At 43.0% G+C, this 16,389-nt stretch overlaps 1 protein-coding gene across 1 annotated transcript; it reads right to left on the reverse strand.

Annotated features, from left to right (window-relative positions):
- Positions 1–12,376: 12,376 nt before the first annotated feature.
- Positions 12,377–16,019, reverse strand: foxf2b (forkhead box F2b). Its single transcript, XM_085775077.1, has 2 exons — positions 14,473–16,019; positions 12,377–12,604 (listed from the first exon to the last, which is right to left on the reverse strand). The coding sequence occupies exons 1-2, from the start codon at positions 15,446–15,448 to the stop codon at positions 12,429–12,431; spliced, it is 1,152 nt and encodes a 383-aa protein (XP_085631203.1). The 5' UTR covers positions 15,449–16,019; the 3' UTR covers positions 12,377–12,428.
- Between the last annotated feature and the right edge of the window lie 370 nt (positions 16,020–16,389).

Here is a 16,389-nt window from a genome sequence, read left to right on the forward strand (position 1 = left end):
CCTCTAATTAGAGCCATAGTATTAAGGATTAGGGATGTAGATTGAGCTAAAACACTGTCTGTGAGAATCAGCTGCGGGTTTTTTAAGTCTCTGAATAAACACACGGACATGAAAGAGTGTGTGGATGCCTCCTGGGTGGGTGGTGTGTGTGGAAACTAATTAAAGGTTAAATGAAGAGTCATTTGGTCGAGCTGGGTGAGAAAAAAAAAGCTTCCCGGGTGCGAGCGCACGGCTGCTGCTGCCGAGACCGAGGAGGTGGCATTTTTAATTTGAAGACCTCCAAATGCCTTTCACACACTCACTCACTCTCTCTCTCTCTCACACACACACACACACACTGGCCGGGGTGTTAACAGAGCCATTAAAATTCCCCGCAGTCCTCCACGACCGTCATGTTTCGTTGTTGTTGATTGCCAAGTATCACGAGCAGCAGCAGCAGCAACAACACACCGGTGTGTTTTCATCCTGATGACATAATCATCTGGAAACACCAGAGAGATATACAGTGTCAGAATAAAACAACTGATCACTTCATTATCTTATAAAACTGATCAAATCGAATTTAAAACGTTAAAAAGAACAATATTCACTATTTGTCTTTATTGACAATTTGTTAACAGGAGCTCATTCACAGATGTTTGTAAAAAAGAAAAAAAAAATCTAAAAAATATTCTACATTTTATTATTTATGCAGTTATTCAGTTATTATTATTTATTAATTAAAACTCATCCTTACATTTGCTTTAAATACATAGGACAAAACCTAACTGTTCATAGTAAGAGGCCCCTGGCGCGTGACACAAAGAGGATAAAATCATCCATACAGTTGAACATGCATTGTTATTTCTTAAAAGCCTGCTATGTGTAATTAATTAATTAATTAAGAATTTATTTTTTACACAAAGTTTAACAACAGCCATGAAGGATTTATAGTCTTTACAAATCTATGGGTTCCTGAGTTTCTGATGTGAGTTTAAAGATGTAAACAGGTTCAACAAGCTCTTCAAAAATATTATTTAAATTCCACAAAGACAAACACAACGAAAATATTTCTTATACTTCCAATTGTTTTTGTATATACTTCAGAAGTGAAGGTTGTTACAGTTCAAATCATGGAAAGCGGAATAGTTCGCTGTTTTAGTGCAAACAACATCCCATCTAGAATAAACATTATTGTGTATTCAAAGCTAATTGTGTTAATACAAACATATAAGTTAATACCAGATGCAGATTCCATCTTCTTTAACTTCTATTCTTTCTCTCCTGAGTGACACATTTCAATGAAACAGCTTCAGGATTTCCATTAAAGCTGCAGCAGCAGAGGGATTAAACGGCCCAGCAGCCTGGGATGACGCAGAGATGATCTGTGAGAGCAGTTCACGTCTCACCGGTGTGTTTTCATTTGGCTCTTTGTTCTGTGATTTGCATGTGTTGCCACTGCAACGCGGAGCGAGGAGCGAGGAGGAGACTGTCACCTGTGTGAGGTCCGGCCGCTGGGTCCTCTCTGCTCCGGCCGTGACTGACCAGTGACCCCTGCTGACAGCTGGACACACCGGGGGTTCCGCTGCTGCTGCTGCCGCTGCTGCAGGGCCCGGGGTCTGGGTCTGGGTCTGGGTCTGGGTCTGGGTCTGGATCTGACCTGCAGGCAGCTTCTCCCGCACAGCTGTGCAGAAACGGGTGATTAAATATTTGTTTGACATTTTTAAATCAGCTTTAGACGTTTTGTTCAGGGGTTCAGGGGATTGTTATAAACAGGATAAAGCCGGTCATGTCTGCAGACCGTGTCCCTCTGTCCGTGTCCGCTGACGGTCCAGTGTAAACCCACCACATCCTGTGATAAAATGTTGGACCTAACACAAACAGATCCCTGAATCTAAACCCCCTCATATGTAAATATTATAGAAACATTACAGTGAGGTTTGATTGCTCTTCATTAACGATGAAAGGGATTTAATTGTATTTTTATTGGACTCGTTTTAAAGAGAAATTGTTGCTGAAAGACATAAAAGGCCCGGAGAGAAGCTGTACTCCTAATGCACAACACGCTCTTGCCCCCTAGTGGTCAGAAGGTAAAAATGCACGATGGTTGCGCGTCATTGAAGGGGTCCGATAACGTCACGGAGGGGAAGCACTGATTTAATGTTTCATCTCCAAATCAAACTTCACAGGCCCATAAACCAGAGTTATCAGCGTTTCACCTCTCCATGCTCCCATGTTCCTGACACATGTGATCAATTGGAGATCAATCAGTCCACAAACATTAAGGTTTTGATTTGATACATTTGTGTGCTGCTGTTTTGTTGGTTATTTGAACATATTGATGCATTTTAAAGCTCTGTGACTGAGTTACACCCCCATCACTATACTGGTTTGCTCTGGTTCATTGATCACATCTTATAGGATAGAGCAACACTAAAGCCGAGGACTTATTCCCATTGTCGTTCCTGGTGTTTACACCAACAACAACAAGTCCACCAACTTTATTTAAAATGAACAGAGAAGGAAAATATAAATATGGACATATAATAAATCCCCATAAATAAACAATCCATAACATTGAGACATAGTTCAAGATGCAGGTATCAGTTCATTTAGACACTGAACACAAAACATTGAGATAGGAAGATCTTTAGTTTTTAAATCCCACCTCATCTCTCATCAGTCACATATCCAGCTACTGTCCTATAATTACAACACATAGTTAACAAATTGTTATTTCTTTTAATCAGTAACAATATTGTATTTTATTAATAATTAATAATCAATATAAATGGATATAACATGTTCATATAAGTATAAAACAGTCACTGTAGGTCTGTGATGTTAAACTCACGTCTATCTCTGGTTTTTATTTCTAGATAATCATCATCATCATCATCATCATCATCATCACTGAACCTCTCCTTCAAACTTGTAAGTCTATTTTGAATTACACACCAACTTGCAGTAAGTAGTATCATAGCGCCCTCTGTTGCCATAGTGACGCACATGCAGCATCATCAGTACCAGAAGGAGAGTAAAGGAGTGAAACCTGGAGAGAGTGAACCTCCACAAAAGGAAGGAACCAAATAATATCAAACAAACAAACACAAAAACATTTAATATATAAATAAATGAGAATAAATCAGATTCTGTATTTTTACGATGAGCGACTGTACGTTCGAAGTCTCACTGCTGTGGGACTGAGCATGAGATTCTTTGTAGAGGCACTTCACTGTGTCATCGACAGTGTTTATATTAAGTGCCTAATTAAACACAGACAGATTTCCAAAATATCCCAGGACCTCAAAGCCGTGCACCCAAAAACCACATTGGAATTGGTTTTCAAATAAATAGCTGTCAATCATCCATGTGCAAAACATTAATCTTGTGTTTGGTGCTCGGGCTGTGACGGGTTTTTGAAGAGGGTGAAGCTGTTCTCAAGGCCACAGGGCGCCTCCCAGTATGGCAACACCCCCACCCCTCACAGCACTGGACATGTAAAGACCAGACAGACAGCCCAATGATAAAACTTGTCTTTTGAAGGCCATGGGAAATGCCTGCAGAAAACATTTCCTTCACTTTGAGCTGGTTCTGATTTAGCTCGCCGTGATGAATGGAGTGATTTCCTAGCGCGATGACACACGAGGAGTCTCGTCCATCCTCGTTTCAGCAGACAAACTGAGCAGGAGAAATATTTACATCTGTTTGCCTCGGTTGGTGTTCAATAAACTGCTCCAAAACCTCAGACTATATTTGTTCATGAAACAACAGACAAGAGGCCTGACTGGATGAAGTTCTTTGTTCAGTCAGTTTAATAACCTGTATCAAGAATTAAGTCAAGCAAACTAAACTAGAGCAACTTTGTAACATAGAGAAGATGCAAAATCATAAAAATCCTCCAGACACTAAACAATAAACATAATTTCCAAGATGTTCATAACATTTACAAACTGTGTGCAGAAGTTAAATGACCCAGATTTTGGTTTTATTTATCTGGGCCTTTCTTCATGTGGCCATTTTACCACATTAAACACATCTAGTGATGAAAATATATCAACAAAATTAAAAGCCAATTCATTTGCAAGTCCATAATATCTTTTTGGAATTTCTTGGATCATTAGTTTACAGCTGATCAAACAAACTCTGGCAGGTTATTAGTCAAATCAAATCGAAGCGGTCAGCTGCTGCTCAATGCGCCCCCTAGTGGAAAAACTGCACCAACACAGTCACCATGACTTCAGTCTTCACCTGTTGCTCCTTCTTTCACTCTTATTGTTCTGATTATACGTCCGCCACCAAAACACACAAGTTAGATAATAATAATTTTCTTCACATTATTACCAGTCAACCTCTCAGTTTATATGAAGCCAATGAACACTGGATCCACTATATTGCTCATGTTCTAACTGCATCGCCAGCATTTATAGCTACACAATCAACAGCCTGTTTTCTATATTTTTAAACACTGCACCAGAGGTCGACTGATAGTGGATTTTTAAAGGCTTGTATAATATTGATAGTTTGAAGCAGAAAAAAGCTGAAACTGATAATTGATTGATAAGGTCTAGTCAGTTCGGTCAGAGGCAGAGCAGTCATTCAGAGGGATAAAACTTATCTTATCCACAGTAACATCTTTAGTTCCCAGTTGCCTCATGTTGAATTACTAAAGCTCTACGTCTGTGATGCAGCAGGCAGTTTGTTTTGTACAGTGGAGCCCTGTTTGAATCATCTAAGGTAGCCTACATAATGCTGCTACTTTATGTTCTGTGTGGAGTTTTGGCTGAAGATGCTGTAGTAGGTTCCTAACCTTTTTTGGCTCGTGACCATAGACTATTTGAACTGTGTGTGGTGTTTTTAATCCTAATTTAAAAAGAATAATAATTAGCCTAGTTAAAAAAAATATATCAGTAATTTTTTTTTTAAAATCAATTACTATTTCAGGAGACCCCATTTGAATTCCAGGCGACCCCATGGGGTCCCGACCCCAAGGTTGAAAAACACTGCTGTAGTCTGTGTGAGTGGTGCAGGATGCACAGCCATTGGGCCCATAAACTCAGCCGTGTTGTCCCCTCTGTGTTGTCTGCTTGTTATTGCCATGGTTACACAGGTAGTCCGCTGGAGTGAAGGCGATTACCGAGTGAGTGAGTCCCGCAGCTCAAGAATGAAAATGTGTGTGTATTAGGCTACTCCATATAATGTCGCCAAAGTTCCTATGTATCTGGCCTATCAGTTTATAAAAGTTATTATCGAGTGTTCACAGGGAATTGGGCATTTCTAACTTTATATATTTGCGGGAGAGAATCACGTAAACAAGCGCGAGATTAGACGTGACGTCACACGCGACGTTTGTTGCCGGAAGAGACTGCCTGTAACTAGAGAGCCTTCTTTTTACAGTCTATGGGTGGAGCAGACATCACAGAAGGGACAACACGGCTGAGTTCATGCAGTTTGACAACAACTACGACTGGTTTCATTTCGATGGGCGCCCCTATCAGTTTGAGACCGAGTTCGCTGAAGACGAGCTGAAGGAAATGGAGGAGAAAAGTGAAAGAGGGAGAGATGCGGTGGAGTCTCGGTGCTGGGGGAAATCAAGTGGTCATGTGTGGTCGCTGAAACTGATGTTTGTGCTGCCAGTCGGACTCGGACGTGACGTGTTTTGTCAGTGCCTGGACGCCTATGCTGGACGCGGGAAGTTGCTGCATAAGGTAGGCTATAACTGGAGGAGAGTGGGTGAGTTGTGTTTTCGTTTCTTTTCAATAGAAACCAGGCAAAGCTAACAGATGTTTGATGCCTCGTATTATGGGCTGGGACCCTGTTTGTACTGTTGATGACGTTTGGTGCTGTTCTGAGCATTATTTGTGGCTATAAGTGGCTTATTGTTGATTGGTTGATAGTGGATCAATAGACTGGCTGTTTGTTATGGTGCGGTCATTGCTAAAGTTGATAAAGAAGCTAGCGGTTAGCAGACTTCAACTCTCGAGGGGGGTCTAACTACATGTCTAACTTGGTGTCACTGTGCGTTGGACCATGGGTTAAATTTACGCCGGAATATCCCTTTACAGGCTGCAATTTGCAAAATCAATTCAATCTTTAATTGTGCACCATGCAGCTGTAGCAGACCTTCTATCTCAGTGTCAATGCTGTGCCTGTAGTGTAGCTACACACGGTAAATACACAAAAATCAACAGAATATACCATATACCATATACCAATATACCAATCTGCTGAGAGAATATAATGTTTTCCGAAGACTGATTCAAGATTACTTATTAGAGATTAACTGGGCGCTATGGGCTGTTCAGCCTGAGAGAGAACAGCTGGAAGAGAAGGGAGCCATGTTGGATCTGGAGCAGTGGAAAAGTGTCTGCACAAGTCCCTCAGAGACAGTTGTACTGAAGGAGGAGTCTGAGAGAAGATCAGGATCATGGCTGCTCTGGGTCGGACTAGTCTGCAGCACTTTGAAGAGTGACAACAGAGACATGTCCAAGCTGTCAGAGCTGTGCTGAGCTGAGACGATGCTGGAGAATACAAACAGCTTCATATCCTGCTCTGGAGGAGAAAGTCTTCAAGGCTCTGGCCCACCACAGAGGACAGGGAACAGACGGGGAGCAGATGGAGCTCGATCACTTCCAGCAGCTCTTCAAACGAAGTAGAGGAGAACAGCTACACCTGCAGGTTCACATCACACAACATTGACACATCATGGTTGTTTCCTCAGACAGCTTCTAACTCGATTAACACCTGCCTGTAAACACGCTTACTTTACCTGCTAGGAGCAGCGTGATTGGAGGATGCAAGCTAAATCTGTAAGCACATTAGCACAACAATACATACATCATGTTAATAGAGTATGTTGACTGGGACCAACCGTGAGCGTATTAACATGTTATCTTTGACATGCTACCATGAAACCATGATGAAACTTTAGTTTTTTCCTTTTTCTTTCCTTTTCCCCTTTTTTCTGTGCACTTATAAAGTTGATTTGTTGATTTGAGTTGATGTGTGTCCATCACTGAAGCACACAGGGCCACTTGAGATGGTTTGGATTTGTTACTAACCAGAAGTTTGATCTGTTGAAATAACTGATGGGACATTATAGACAAAAGCAGTGAGTCATGTGGACTGAAACCTCTTTATCCACTGTATCTTGTGAATTGTTTAGTTTAGTTTATTTAATTCATCGGGGGACAATGTGCAATAACATTAATCATTTACAACAAATGAAAAGATGGTTGCACCAGATTTAGCTAATTTTCATCCGTAGTCCCGACAATTACAATACAATTTCCACATTTAAAACGACCAGATTGTTAAAGTGCAGGGAGGAACAACACACAAAGCACTAAAACACTAAAAGGCAATCCAAGTAGCAGCTCCTGGTATAAAGTGTGAGGCAGGAATGTGCATAGAATAAAGTGCTGGTTTGCTTGTTGGTGGTCGACAAAGTGCAAAGTGCTGGTAGTAGCAGATGGAAAGAAAAAACAGTGATAATCTACCGTGGTGACGGTCTTATATTTAGTATTTACAAAAATAATCAATGAATTAGTGCAAAGTGCAACTGAGGTTGATTCGTTTTAGTCAAGGACGCAGCAAATTGAAACTTGGACCTGACAGTGGTGCTGGATAAAAAGCCAACACATCTCTGAGGTGTTTATATTTCATTCTCTGAGCAACATGGATGTCTGGAGCAGATCTCATGACAGCCAATCAGAAATTGAAATGGAAGTTTTAACCCTGTGGTGGCAGCAGAGGAAGGAAAAGTCATGAAGATGCTTCATCTGGGAACCATGAATCCATCCGATGATTATTTCTAGCTTTCAATCTGGACAAAAAAAGCCAAATTAGTTGATTAGTTGCTTTCCCTCTTTAACAGTGAAAACCTGGTATGACTTGATTTTACTCATTCTTTTCTTTATTCACATGTGTTAGAAAGACAAGGCAAGTTTATTTGTATGGGCAATTTTTTATTTATTTTTTATCTCAAGGGGCTTTGCGAAGCATCATAACAACATCCTCTGTCCTAAGACCCTCACATGGACTGAGGAAAACTCCCAAGAAAAGCATTGACAGGGGAAAAAAAACAAAAGACAGGAGAAACCTCAAGGTGAGCAACAGAGGAGGGACTGCCACCCAGGACGGGCAGACGTGCAGTAAATGTTGTGAACAGACAAGAAAACAGGTTACAACATGGAATATGAAGGCAGCCTCTGGTGGACAGGCTGGGGTATATACAGGGAAAGCAGGGAGAGCAGGCCAGCTCAATGGGAGTACTGGTTGGCAGAGGAAAGGAGGTGATGCAGGCGGCGGTTGGTGCAGAGGGGAGGGAGCTCTGGAGAGATCTGTGGAAACTGAGATCAGAGGAGAGGAGAGGAGAGGAGGCGAGGCGACATGTAACCTGATGTGTCCCTCAGCAGTACAAGCCTATAGCCTATAGCAGAATTCACAACCTCATACAAACCTGAGTAAAATATTAATGTAAATATCTCATGTTTATAACTTCAGCAATTTTTTAATGAGGCAATTATAAATTCATAATTGAGTTAAAGGGATGGTTCAACATTCTGGGAAATTCGCCTGTATTGCCATAATCCCTATAGTCATAGGAGTAGGTTCATCATTTAATTGTCAGTGCATGTTGTCTTGAGTTCAGCGGCGGAGAGATGCGAGCTGATCAGCTAACACAACAGAGGCACATGGTACAGGTCCCCTGTCCCTCATCAAACTAATCAAATACACAATCCAACAACTCCAAAACGCTCTTGTGGAGAAGTTGTGACCTGCACATTCACCACACTATGAAATAATAATGTAATGTTATGAGACAGAGTTGTTTTCAAGGCAAACGCGTAGCCAGAATTACATTACAGACATGGCTGCTGGGCGGAGTGATTTCAAAATCAAGTAGTTCCGAGTATTTGCTTCATACGTTATTATTTCATAGTGTGATGAATGTGCAGGTTATAACTTCTTCACGAGAGCACTTTGGCATTGTTGGATTGTGCATTTGATGAAATTTGAAGGAAAGGCAAAAGTACCGTTTCGTGAGCAGCTCGCGTCTCTGCCCCGCCGATCTAAAAACAGCTTGCACCGACAATTAAAGGTAATAAGCCTACCCCTAAAACTACAGGGATTATGGCAATAGGGGAATTTGCCAAAATGTCAACCTATCCCTTTAAATTGATTAACTAATTATGATGTAAGCACAACATTTTTACAACTCAGTCCATTTATCAATCCATCTATTTGTGTTAAAGTCAGAGTAAAATGTAAAAGACGTGTTAAAGCAAAGATCTAGTGTCACATGGTTCTGCATGGACCTACAGTGAAGGTATAGGAAAATCCATCATTTCAGTTTTTGTTTTAAATTGTACTGTGAATGTGAACACAGCTCTGCCTGCCACTAGATGGCGCTGTCCTCCACTGTATTGAGAGGTTGCATCTCCTCTCTCTCTTGAAGCTCTGTCATGGAAAATCCAGCTGCTCCAGGGTCAGTTTGTGTGACTTCTCATCACAGAAGGAAATTAAAAAGCGCTTTGTTGTCCAGTCAGAGATATTCTTCTGTTTGTCATGTGACCGCTGATGCACTCCTCTCCCCCTCCCGCCCCCCTCACTCTCCATTCCCCCACTGTCTCCCATATGATATTTGTTGTGTCCCCCAAAGTGTTCAAAGCAGCAGAGGGAGGCCACTTCAGTCAGACCAGCATGACTCAGCCTGTCCCTCCTCGCCCACTGTGTTGTCCTGATCTGCTGATCCTGGATCTGAGACTTGCTTACAAGCAGTGTACAACAAATGCGAATCTGTGGTTCGATTGACTGTCTGTCTGTCTCTCTGATCTTTTCTTTTTTTGTTTTTTCTCTGCATCACATCGTGCAAAACATGAAAATTCATCACGTGTGAAGCTGCAGTTTCACATGTGGCTTTTTGGATGGTTCACACGTTTCACCACTAAACTCTTACCTGTTAAACTCAAACACAGGCTCCACAAAAAGCTTTGAAATCGACGGTGTATTGTTTAAAGTACAAATAAACACTGACGTAACACACATTCAACATGTCAGTGAACATTTTAGTGTCTCCGTGGAGCATTCAATGAAACTTTGAGGATGTAAGTGGTTTTAATAAGAAGATGCTGCTGCTGTCAGTCATTGATGCTGCGTTTGATTCACAACCAAAGGCCATGTAGAGCAGCAGCACAAGTGCAGCCGCCCCAAGCCTGTTTTCTGTTTGTGTGATGATGAGGCAGCTCTCTCCGAGTCTGATCTGTTTACCGCATTCTAAAAATACCTCGTTGTTGCATTTCCAGAGACTCAGGGCCCTGTCGTTTCATTTGTTTACACGACGCCGTCTTCAAATGCAACAACAGCAGTGTTGCTGGACGTCCACATGGAAAAGGAGCAAGCCTCGGGATGTAAAAGACTTTCAGCTGTGTTAGACAGGGGCCCTGAAGTGGCTGCTGTAGAACAAGCAAAAACGTGGAAATGTTCAAGCTGAGAAACATCTGATATATTTATAACGGCCTCCTTATTACAGAATCATTTTACACTGTCATCAAACCCTCAAAGGACGTTCAAAAGGAAACGTGTCTAGTGATCGGCCTGTGTGGTTCTGAGCTGCTTTGTTTGTGCCACTGACAAAAAAACATATGCAGCGGTACTCATGTTCCTTCATGGCCCTTAAACACCACAGTGGTGGAAACTCACTGAGAACATCGACACAAGTGGCCTGAATGTTTCCCTCCACTGCAGCACAGCTCAGAGGGAGATACTGTACTTTAAACTCCACTACATCTATTGGCTGCTCTGCACATTCAGATTTCACGTGAAACACAAAAGCATTTTTTTTTTACAGTACGTATAGTAGGTACAAATCATAATCCTTGGATCAAACGTCACTTTAACCATATAAAACATTAAAATACTGTTAATATGGTGCTGTTTATATCATAATAAACACTGATGGGAGCCACTCTTCTGCATAAAAGCACGTTTTACCCTTGATTCTTTAAGTCCAATTTCCTGATGATAATTTTGTATCTTTATATACAGTAGATTTCAAATCTAGTTGTACTTCTGCTTTTACATCTGTCTTACACCAGTGCGGCACCCTCATTATAATCAATCACAACTGCACACTAAAACTGAAATTATACAAATTTTACTCAAAATGATAGACATAAAAAAAGTTTCCACTAGCAAAAAAAATTCAGAGCAACAGTTTTGCAAGTATAAAGCTGTATGTTTCACACTATAGGTTGTCATCATATATAATGTTTAATTACTTTTAAAGAATGTTATTAATGCAAAACCAGAATTCATTATTCAGATCCATTGCTCATTCTGAAGCAATACTGCAATTTACATGTAAATAAAAAGCAAGTAAACGTCTCACTTTAGGAAAAGTATAGTGATGTTTTAACAGCAACATACTTCAAGTGAAATAAGTCATTATGCAGCAGGACTTAAATCTTTTATATTATTTCATTATAATTGCAAGAAGTATTTTAACAGTGTAGCTATTTGCAATGTTTTAAATCAACACAATACTAATCATACGTTTTTTGTTGAATCCAATTGCAAAGAAGCTCTATTAAAAGAAATTAAAAACTCAGAAATTTAACAAGTTTCCCCACATTAGTAAATGTGTAGTTGTTTTATAAATATAAAAATAATAAAATGTATATGTTGTATGTTTTTCTGCAGGTTTCAGTCTCCTTTGAACCTCTCTCAGTAACAGACATGAAGTCGCATGAAAGCACAGAAGTCTGAGTGTGTAGCCTAAAATATATATCAGCTTTATTGAAACCTTTTACAAGACAAAAAAACAAACAAAAAGTAGAGGATTATACAATAAGTGCAAGGTTTTGTCGGCAGTTCATGTTCGTGCCTAAAGCGTCGTGTGTGTAGTTTACTCTAATAGGATAGAACATAGTTACATAGAATACAATTCGTTTGCACGTGTTACAAGAGCAAACACATTACAAGTCGTGTTTCTGACACTTATTCTGAAGGAGGTTGAAGCGCTTGTCGGTTTCATACAGGCAAAGTGGTTTCTTTAAAAGGCCTCTGGGTGGAGGGGGTGGGGGGAAGTTCTTCATTCATTTCCTTCAATGCATAGTTTTCAAAAAATAAAAATAAAAAAGTCCATAAAAATCAATAATAATAACAACAATTTAAAAAAAAAAGAAGAAGCTTCGGCTGCATGGAGGAGGCAAACATGAGCGCGAACACAAATACATCCTGGTTTGAATCCTTCAGATTTTTTTTTTTCTTTTTTTAAAGCAAAAACAAAAAGTCAAACTGTCCACGTGCCTCTGTGCTGTGATGTGACGGACCTGCAGTCTGACTGTGATCACACACACACACACACATACACACACTTACACACGCGCACACACACACGCACACACACACGCACGCACGCACACACACACACACACAGAGAGAGCTCACATCACGCAGGGTTTGATGTCCTGACACACGCTCTGGGGGTGGGGGTGGTGGTGGTGGTGGTGATAGTAGGATCCTCCGGCCGAGGGGTGGAAGGACGAGATGCCGTTAAAGTTCAACACAAAATCTTTCCTGTCGCACACAGACGAGTGGCTCTGATAACGAGGGATCCCCACTGCACGAGAGAAAGACAGAGACAGCTGTTAGTATATCACTGTGAGCATAAAACAGATGTTTAATCCAATTATTTTACGCAGAAAGTTTGATTTGACTAGAAATAGGTGATTTTACATGCAAAATATTTTCAAAATAAAACATTACAGATTCGATAGATAGATAAATAGTTGTCGCTGTCGCATAGGCCTGAAATAATAGGCCTTGTTTTGCTTAATTCATTATTATATATATTATTAATAAAACTATTTAATTCCAGACTGCCTCAGACATTTTCAGTTGTTATTGGATATTTATTTGCATAGGAGCAGAGATAAATTATTTTTTCTTAATGGTAATTGTTGGATATTTACGTCTATAATATATAAACCTCCCAGTAGGTGTGACAGCGCAGCAGCTGCACCGTTTTAAAAGGCAGAACATCTTCCTTTTTTCTTGTTTTTATGAAAGGCTTTTTTATTTTTACAGGTTTATTCTCAGCATCTGTAATGTGTGCATATGAGGTATTTTTCCCTCTCTCTCTGTGTGTGTGTGTGTGTGAGGGTTAATCAGACTGAGAGTGTGTGTCTGTGTCTGTGTGAGTGAGCCTCTCTTTCCAGAAACAGAAAAATAAATGTGGAGGCTGCTGCGGCTTCAAGGTCATAAGGACTCCAGATGTGCCCAGAGTGTTTTTCAGGGGGAAGACAGCAGGCTTTATCCTCCTCCGGGCCACAGCAGCTCGCAGCCCTTTGCCCGTTCACACACACTGACTGACTGACTGACAGTCCTGTTCCCGCACCAACCCTGCTGCTGCTGCTGCTGCTGCTGCTGTTAACAGTCCTGCAGCCCGTTTATCCTCCGTCCTGGCTCAATTAAGACGCTGCGTAAAGTTTAACTAGGCCTTCCGTCTCTTGTGGATAGTACGCGGCCGGGCGGCGGTTGAGGTTGAAATCCTCCGCCGGTGTGGTCCGACGAGCGACCTGCGCAGTCTTTGTTTAGTTAACCCCTGGGACCCCCTTTCTTTCCTTTCGGGGCTCCACAGCGTTGGGTTTGGGTTTGCTCGCCTCGGTGAAATCCCCCAGACTTTAGTTAAAGCCTCCGTGTGTTGTGAGAAAGTAAATGAGCGTGAACCGGGGAGGTGGATTAAGAGCGCGATCACAGAATAGCTGTTTTCCTTCATCTGTTCATTTGGCCGAGAGAGAGAGAGAGAGAAAAACTTTCCGTGAAGACACCATTGTCGGTTTTGTGCAAACCTGCAAACTGTGCTGTGCACCACAGGGACTCATGTTGTATCACTACACACAGACCCAGCAGCTCCTGGACCATATCTGTGTATTGGTTTAAAAATCATTTAGGAAAACTGAAGCTATTTCACTAAATAAACAGGCCCCAGCAGTGCATGCTCCTGTGTGGCCTTTATAATCCAATTAACATTCAATGCAATTTTATTATTCAATAGAATGAATCAAACAGTCGTTAAATTATATTGTAACCCACAAATGTCCAGGTTAGTTCATATTAGAGAGGAAAAATACAAATTAGATTAGATAGAGACTAGAACTGAAATTAATCATGTTTGATTTTTATTTTGTAAGTGTGCAGGAATTTATATAAAGTAGGTTAAAAAGTATTGCATTTCTGTTTTTAAATGTTGGTTATATAAGTCAAATATGAGATAAATAATTGAGTTTTCATTCTTTGAAAACATCTTTAAATTGTCACAGGCCTGCTGCTGCAGATAGAGATCAATGGTTTACATCTGGTGCTTCAAGGCCTGTGTGGATGTTATAACCTGATTTAATGTCGTGCTTTTTTTTATTTTTTTTTTATTTAACTCTCAGACCTACAGGCCTTTACGCTATGGCTCGTCGGTGGATGGGTCTGTGGTACCTGATAGGTCGGTGGAGTGGCTGTCCCTGCCGTTCTGGTGGAGGTAACTCTGCTCCAGGGAGTAAGGCGACATGCCGGAGTGTAAACCGGAGGATGCGGGGCTGCTGGAGGCGAGAGGCTGCTGCTTGATGTACGGAGAGCCGCCGGAGGACGCCCAGTGTGCGGATGTACTGGCGTACGGGGAGTGGCCGTCCAGCGCGCTGGCCATGGCCGGAGAGGACGGTACGGGGCTGCTGCTGCTGTCCGGCCCGTACTCCCCGTTAGGCGGCACGGGGCAGCTCGCCATGTACGTGGAGCCGGGGCTGGGGGACATGTGGGGTACGTGGTGGCCGCCGCTCAGTCCGTCGTAGCCCCCGGCCATTGAATTGCTCATCATGTCCAAGTTGTAGCTGTTGCTGTGACAGGCGAGGGTCGCGGATGGAGCCTGGAAGTCAAAGCTCTGTGGGAGAATGGAGGTGCCGAAGCCGATCCCGTTCATCATCCGGTACATGGGCTTCAGAGCTTGACATTTTCTTCTGAAGCCTCTGGGTCTGCGACGAAACGAGCCCTCCTCGAACATGAACTCGCTGCCCGGGTCGATGGTCCAGTAGTGGCCTTTCCCCGGCCTGCCCAGCCCTTTGGGCAGCTTGATGAAGCACTCGTTGAGCGAAAGATTATGCCGCACCGAGTTCTTCCAGCCCTGATACGAGCCCCTGAAGAATGGGAAGCGAGCCTGGAGAAACTGGTAGATCTCACTGAGTGTCAGTCTCTTGGTGGGGGAGCTCTGGATGGCCATGACGATGAGAGCGATGTAGGAGTACGGAGGCTTTTCCGGTCGCCTCAAACCAGAGCTGGTCTTTTTCCCTTTGACCGCGGTGGACGAACTTTCTGTGGCGGCTTGAGAGCTCAGCATGGCGGGGTGCAGGACGCCGGACGCCGGGCTGGATCTCAGAGGAGGCGGAGGGTCCAGCTGCTGCTGAGGGGTCTCGGTCGTCATGTCTGACGTACGACTGGCGTAGAGAGGAGAGGAGGGAGGGAGAAAAGACGAACTGCACTGCGAGATGTTTCAGAGGAGAAATATGTCGACCCAGCCGGATCAGTGTCCTTGCAAGTGAGCGTTACACCGCCAGTGGTCCTCAGAGCCCCAGCGCAAAATGGAGTGAAATCTGTCTCCAGTTACGCACGACTCTCCCGTTACGCACGGTGCTCCCTTGACGCATGAAGAACGCACGGCGGGTACGCACTGACAGAGAGAGGAAGAGGAAGAGAGAGTGGTGGTGGCGGAGGAGGGGGGAGCTGGTTATCCACCGGAGACTGAGTGTCCAGGGCTTCGGTCGGCTCGTCACACGGGCTCCGCTGGGTATCACAGCGGCAGGACGTGGTGCAGTGTGGCGCGCCGGGTGGCCATCGACCGCCTTAACAATGTCTCAAGTGGAGGAAACGCGAAAAGCCCTCGACTTATTGCGCGCAACAGTCCAGCCAAACAAAGCGCGACCACCTATCATTTCACAAATCTTTCTTCCCTCTGCGAGAGCCCCCACCACCCTTTCTCCTCATCCGCACTCTGCAAATCTCACTGAAATCAGTGACGAACAGAGCCGCCCCCCTCCCTCCAGCCCTCTCGTCAAATCTGGCCCAAGTCCACTTGCCGTTCTCGGCAGCGTTAAAGCCCCACTGCTCTCCCCTCTCCTCTCCTCTCCTCGTTCTTCCCCTCCCACTCCCAGCTCTCTCCAAGTTGGGACGACACGCAATTAAGCCATCTATCAAACCTCCCCCAGACATCCCAATCAACAGCGCCACACGCCACAAGAATAAAAAACGATCCCCCCTCCCTCCTCTATATGTACGAAGCTGTGATTTCAGCCCGACGTGCCACAGATCATACATTTTCTTGACACGAATAAACCACCGCAATGTGTGCAAGAGGTCCAGCGTGCA

This window comes from Trachurus japonicus, chromosome 4 (genome assembly GCF_045865225.1).
Source record: "Trachurus japonicus isolate A0001 chromosome 4, Traja_1.0".
Lineage (NCBI taxonomy): Eukaryota > Metazoa > Chordata > Actinopteri > Carangiformes > Carangidae > Trachurus > Trachurus japonicus.

What these genes read in the sequence shown, in the direction of transcription:
- foxf2b (XM_085775077.1), bottom strand. Translation starts at nt 15,448, where the DNA reads ATGACGACCGAGACCCCTCAGCAGCAGCTGGACCCTCCGCCTCCTCTG. An exon ending in CCACTCCACCGACCTATCAG is followed by an intron (nt 12,605 to 14,472) that starts GTACCACAGACC and finishes TCTCTCGTGCAG; the next exon opens with TGGGGATCCCTCGTTATCAG.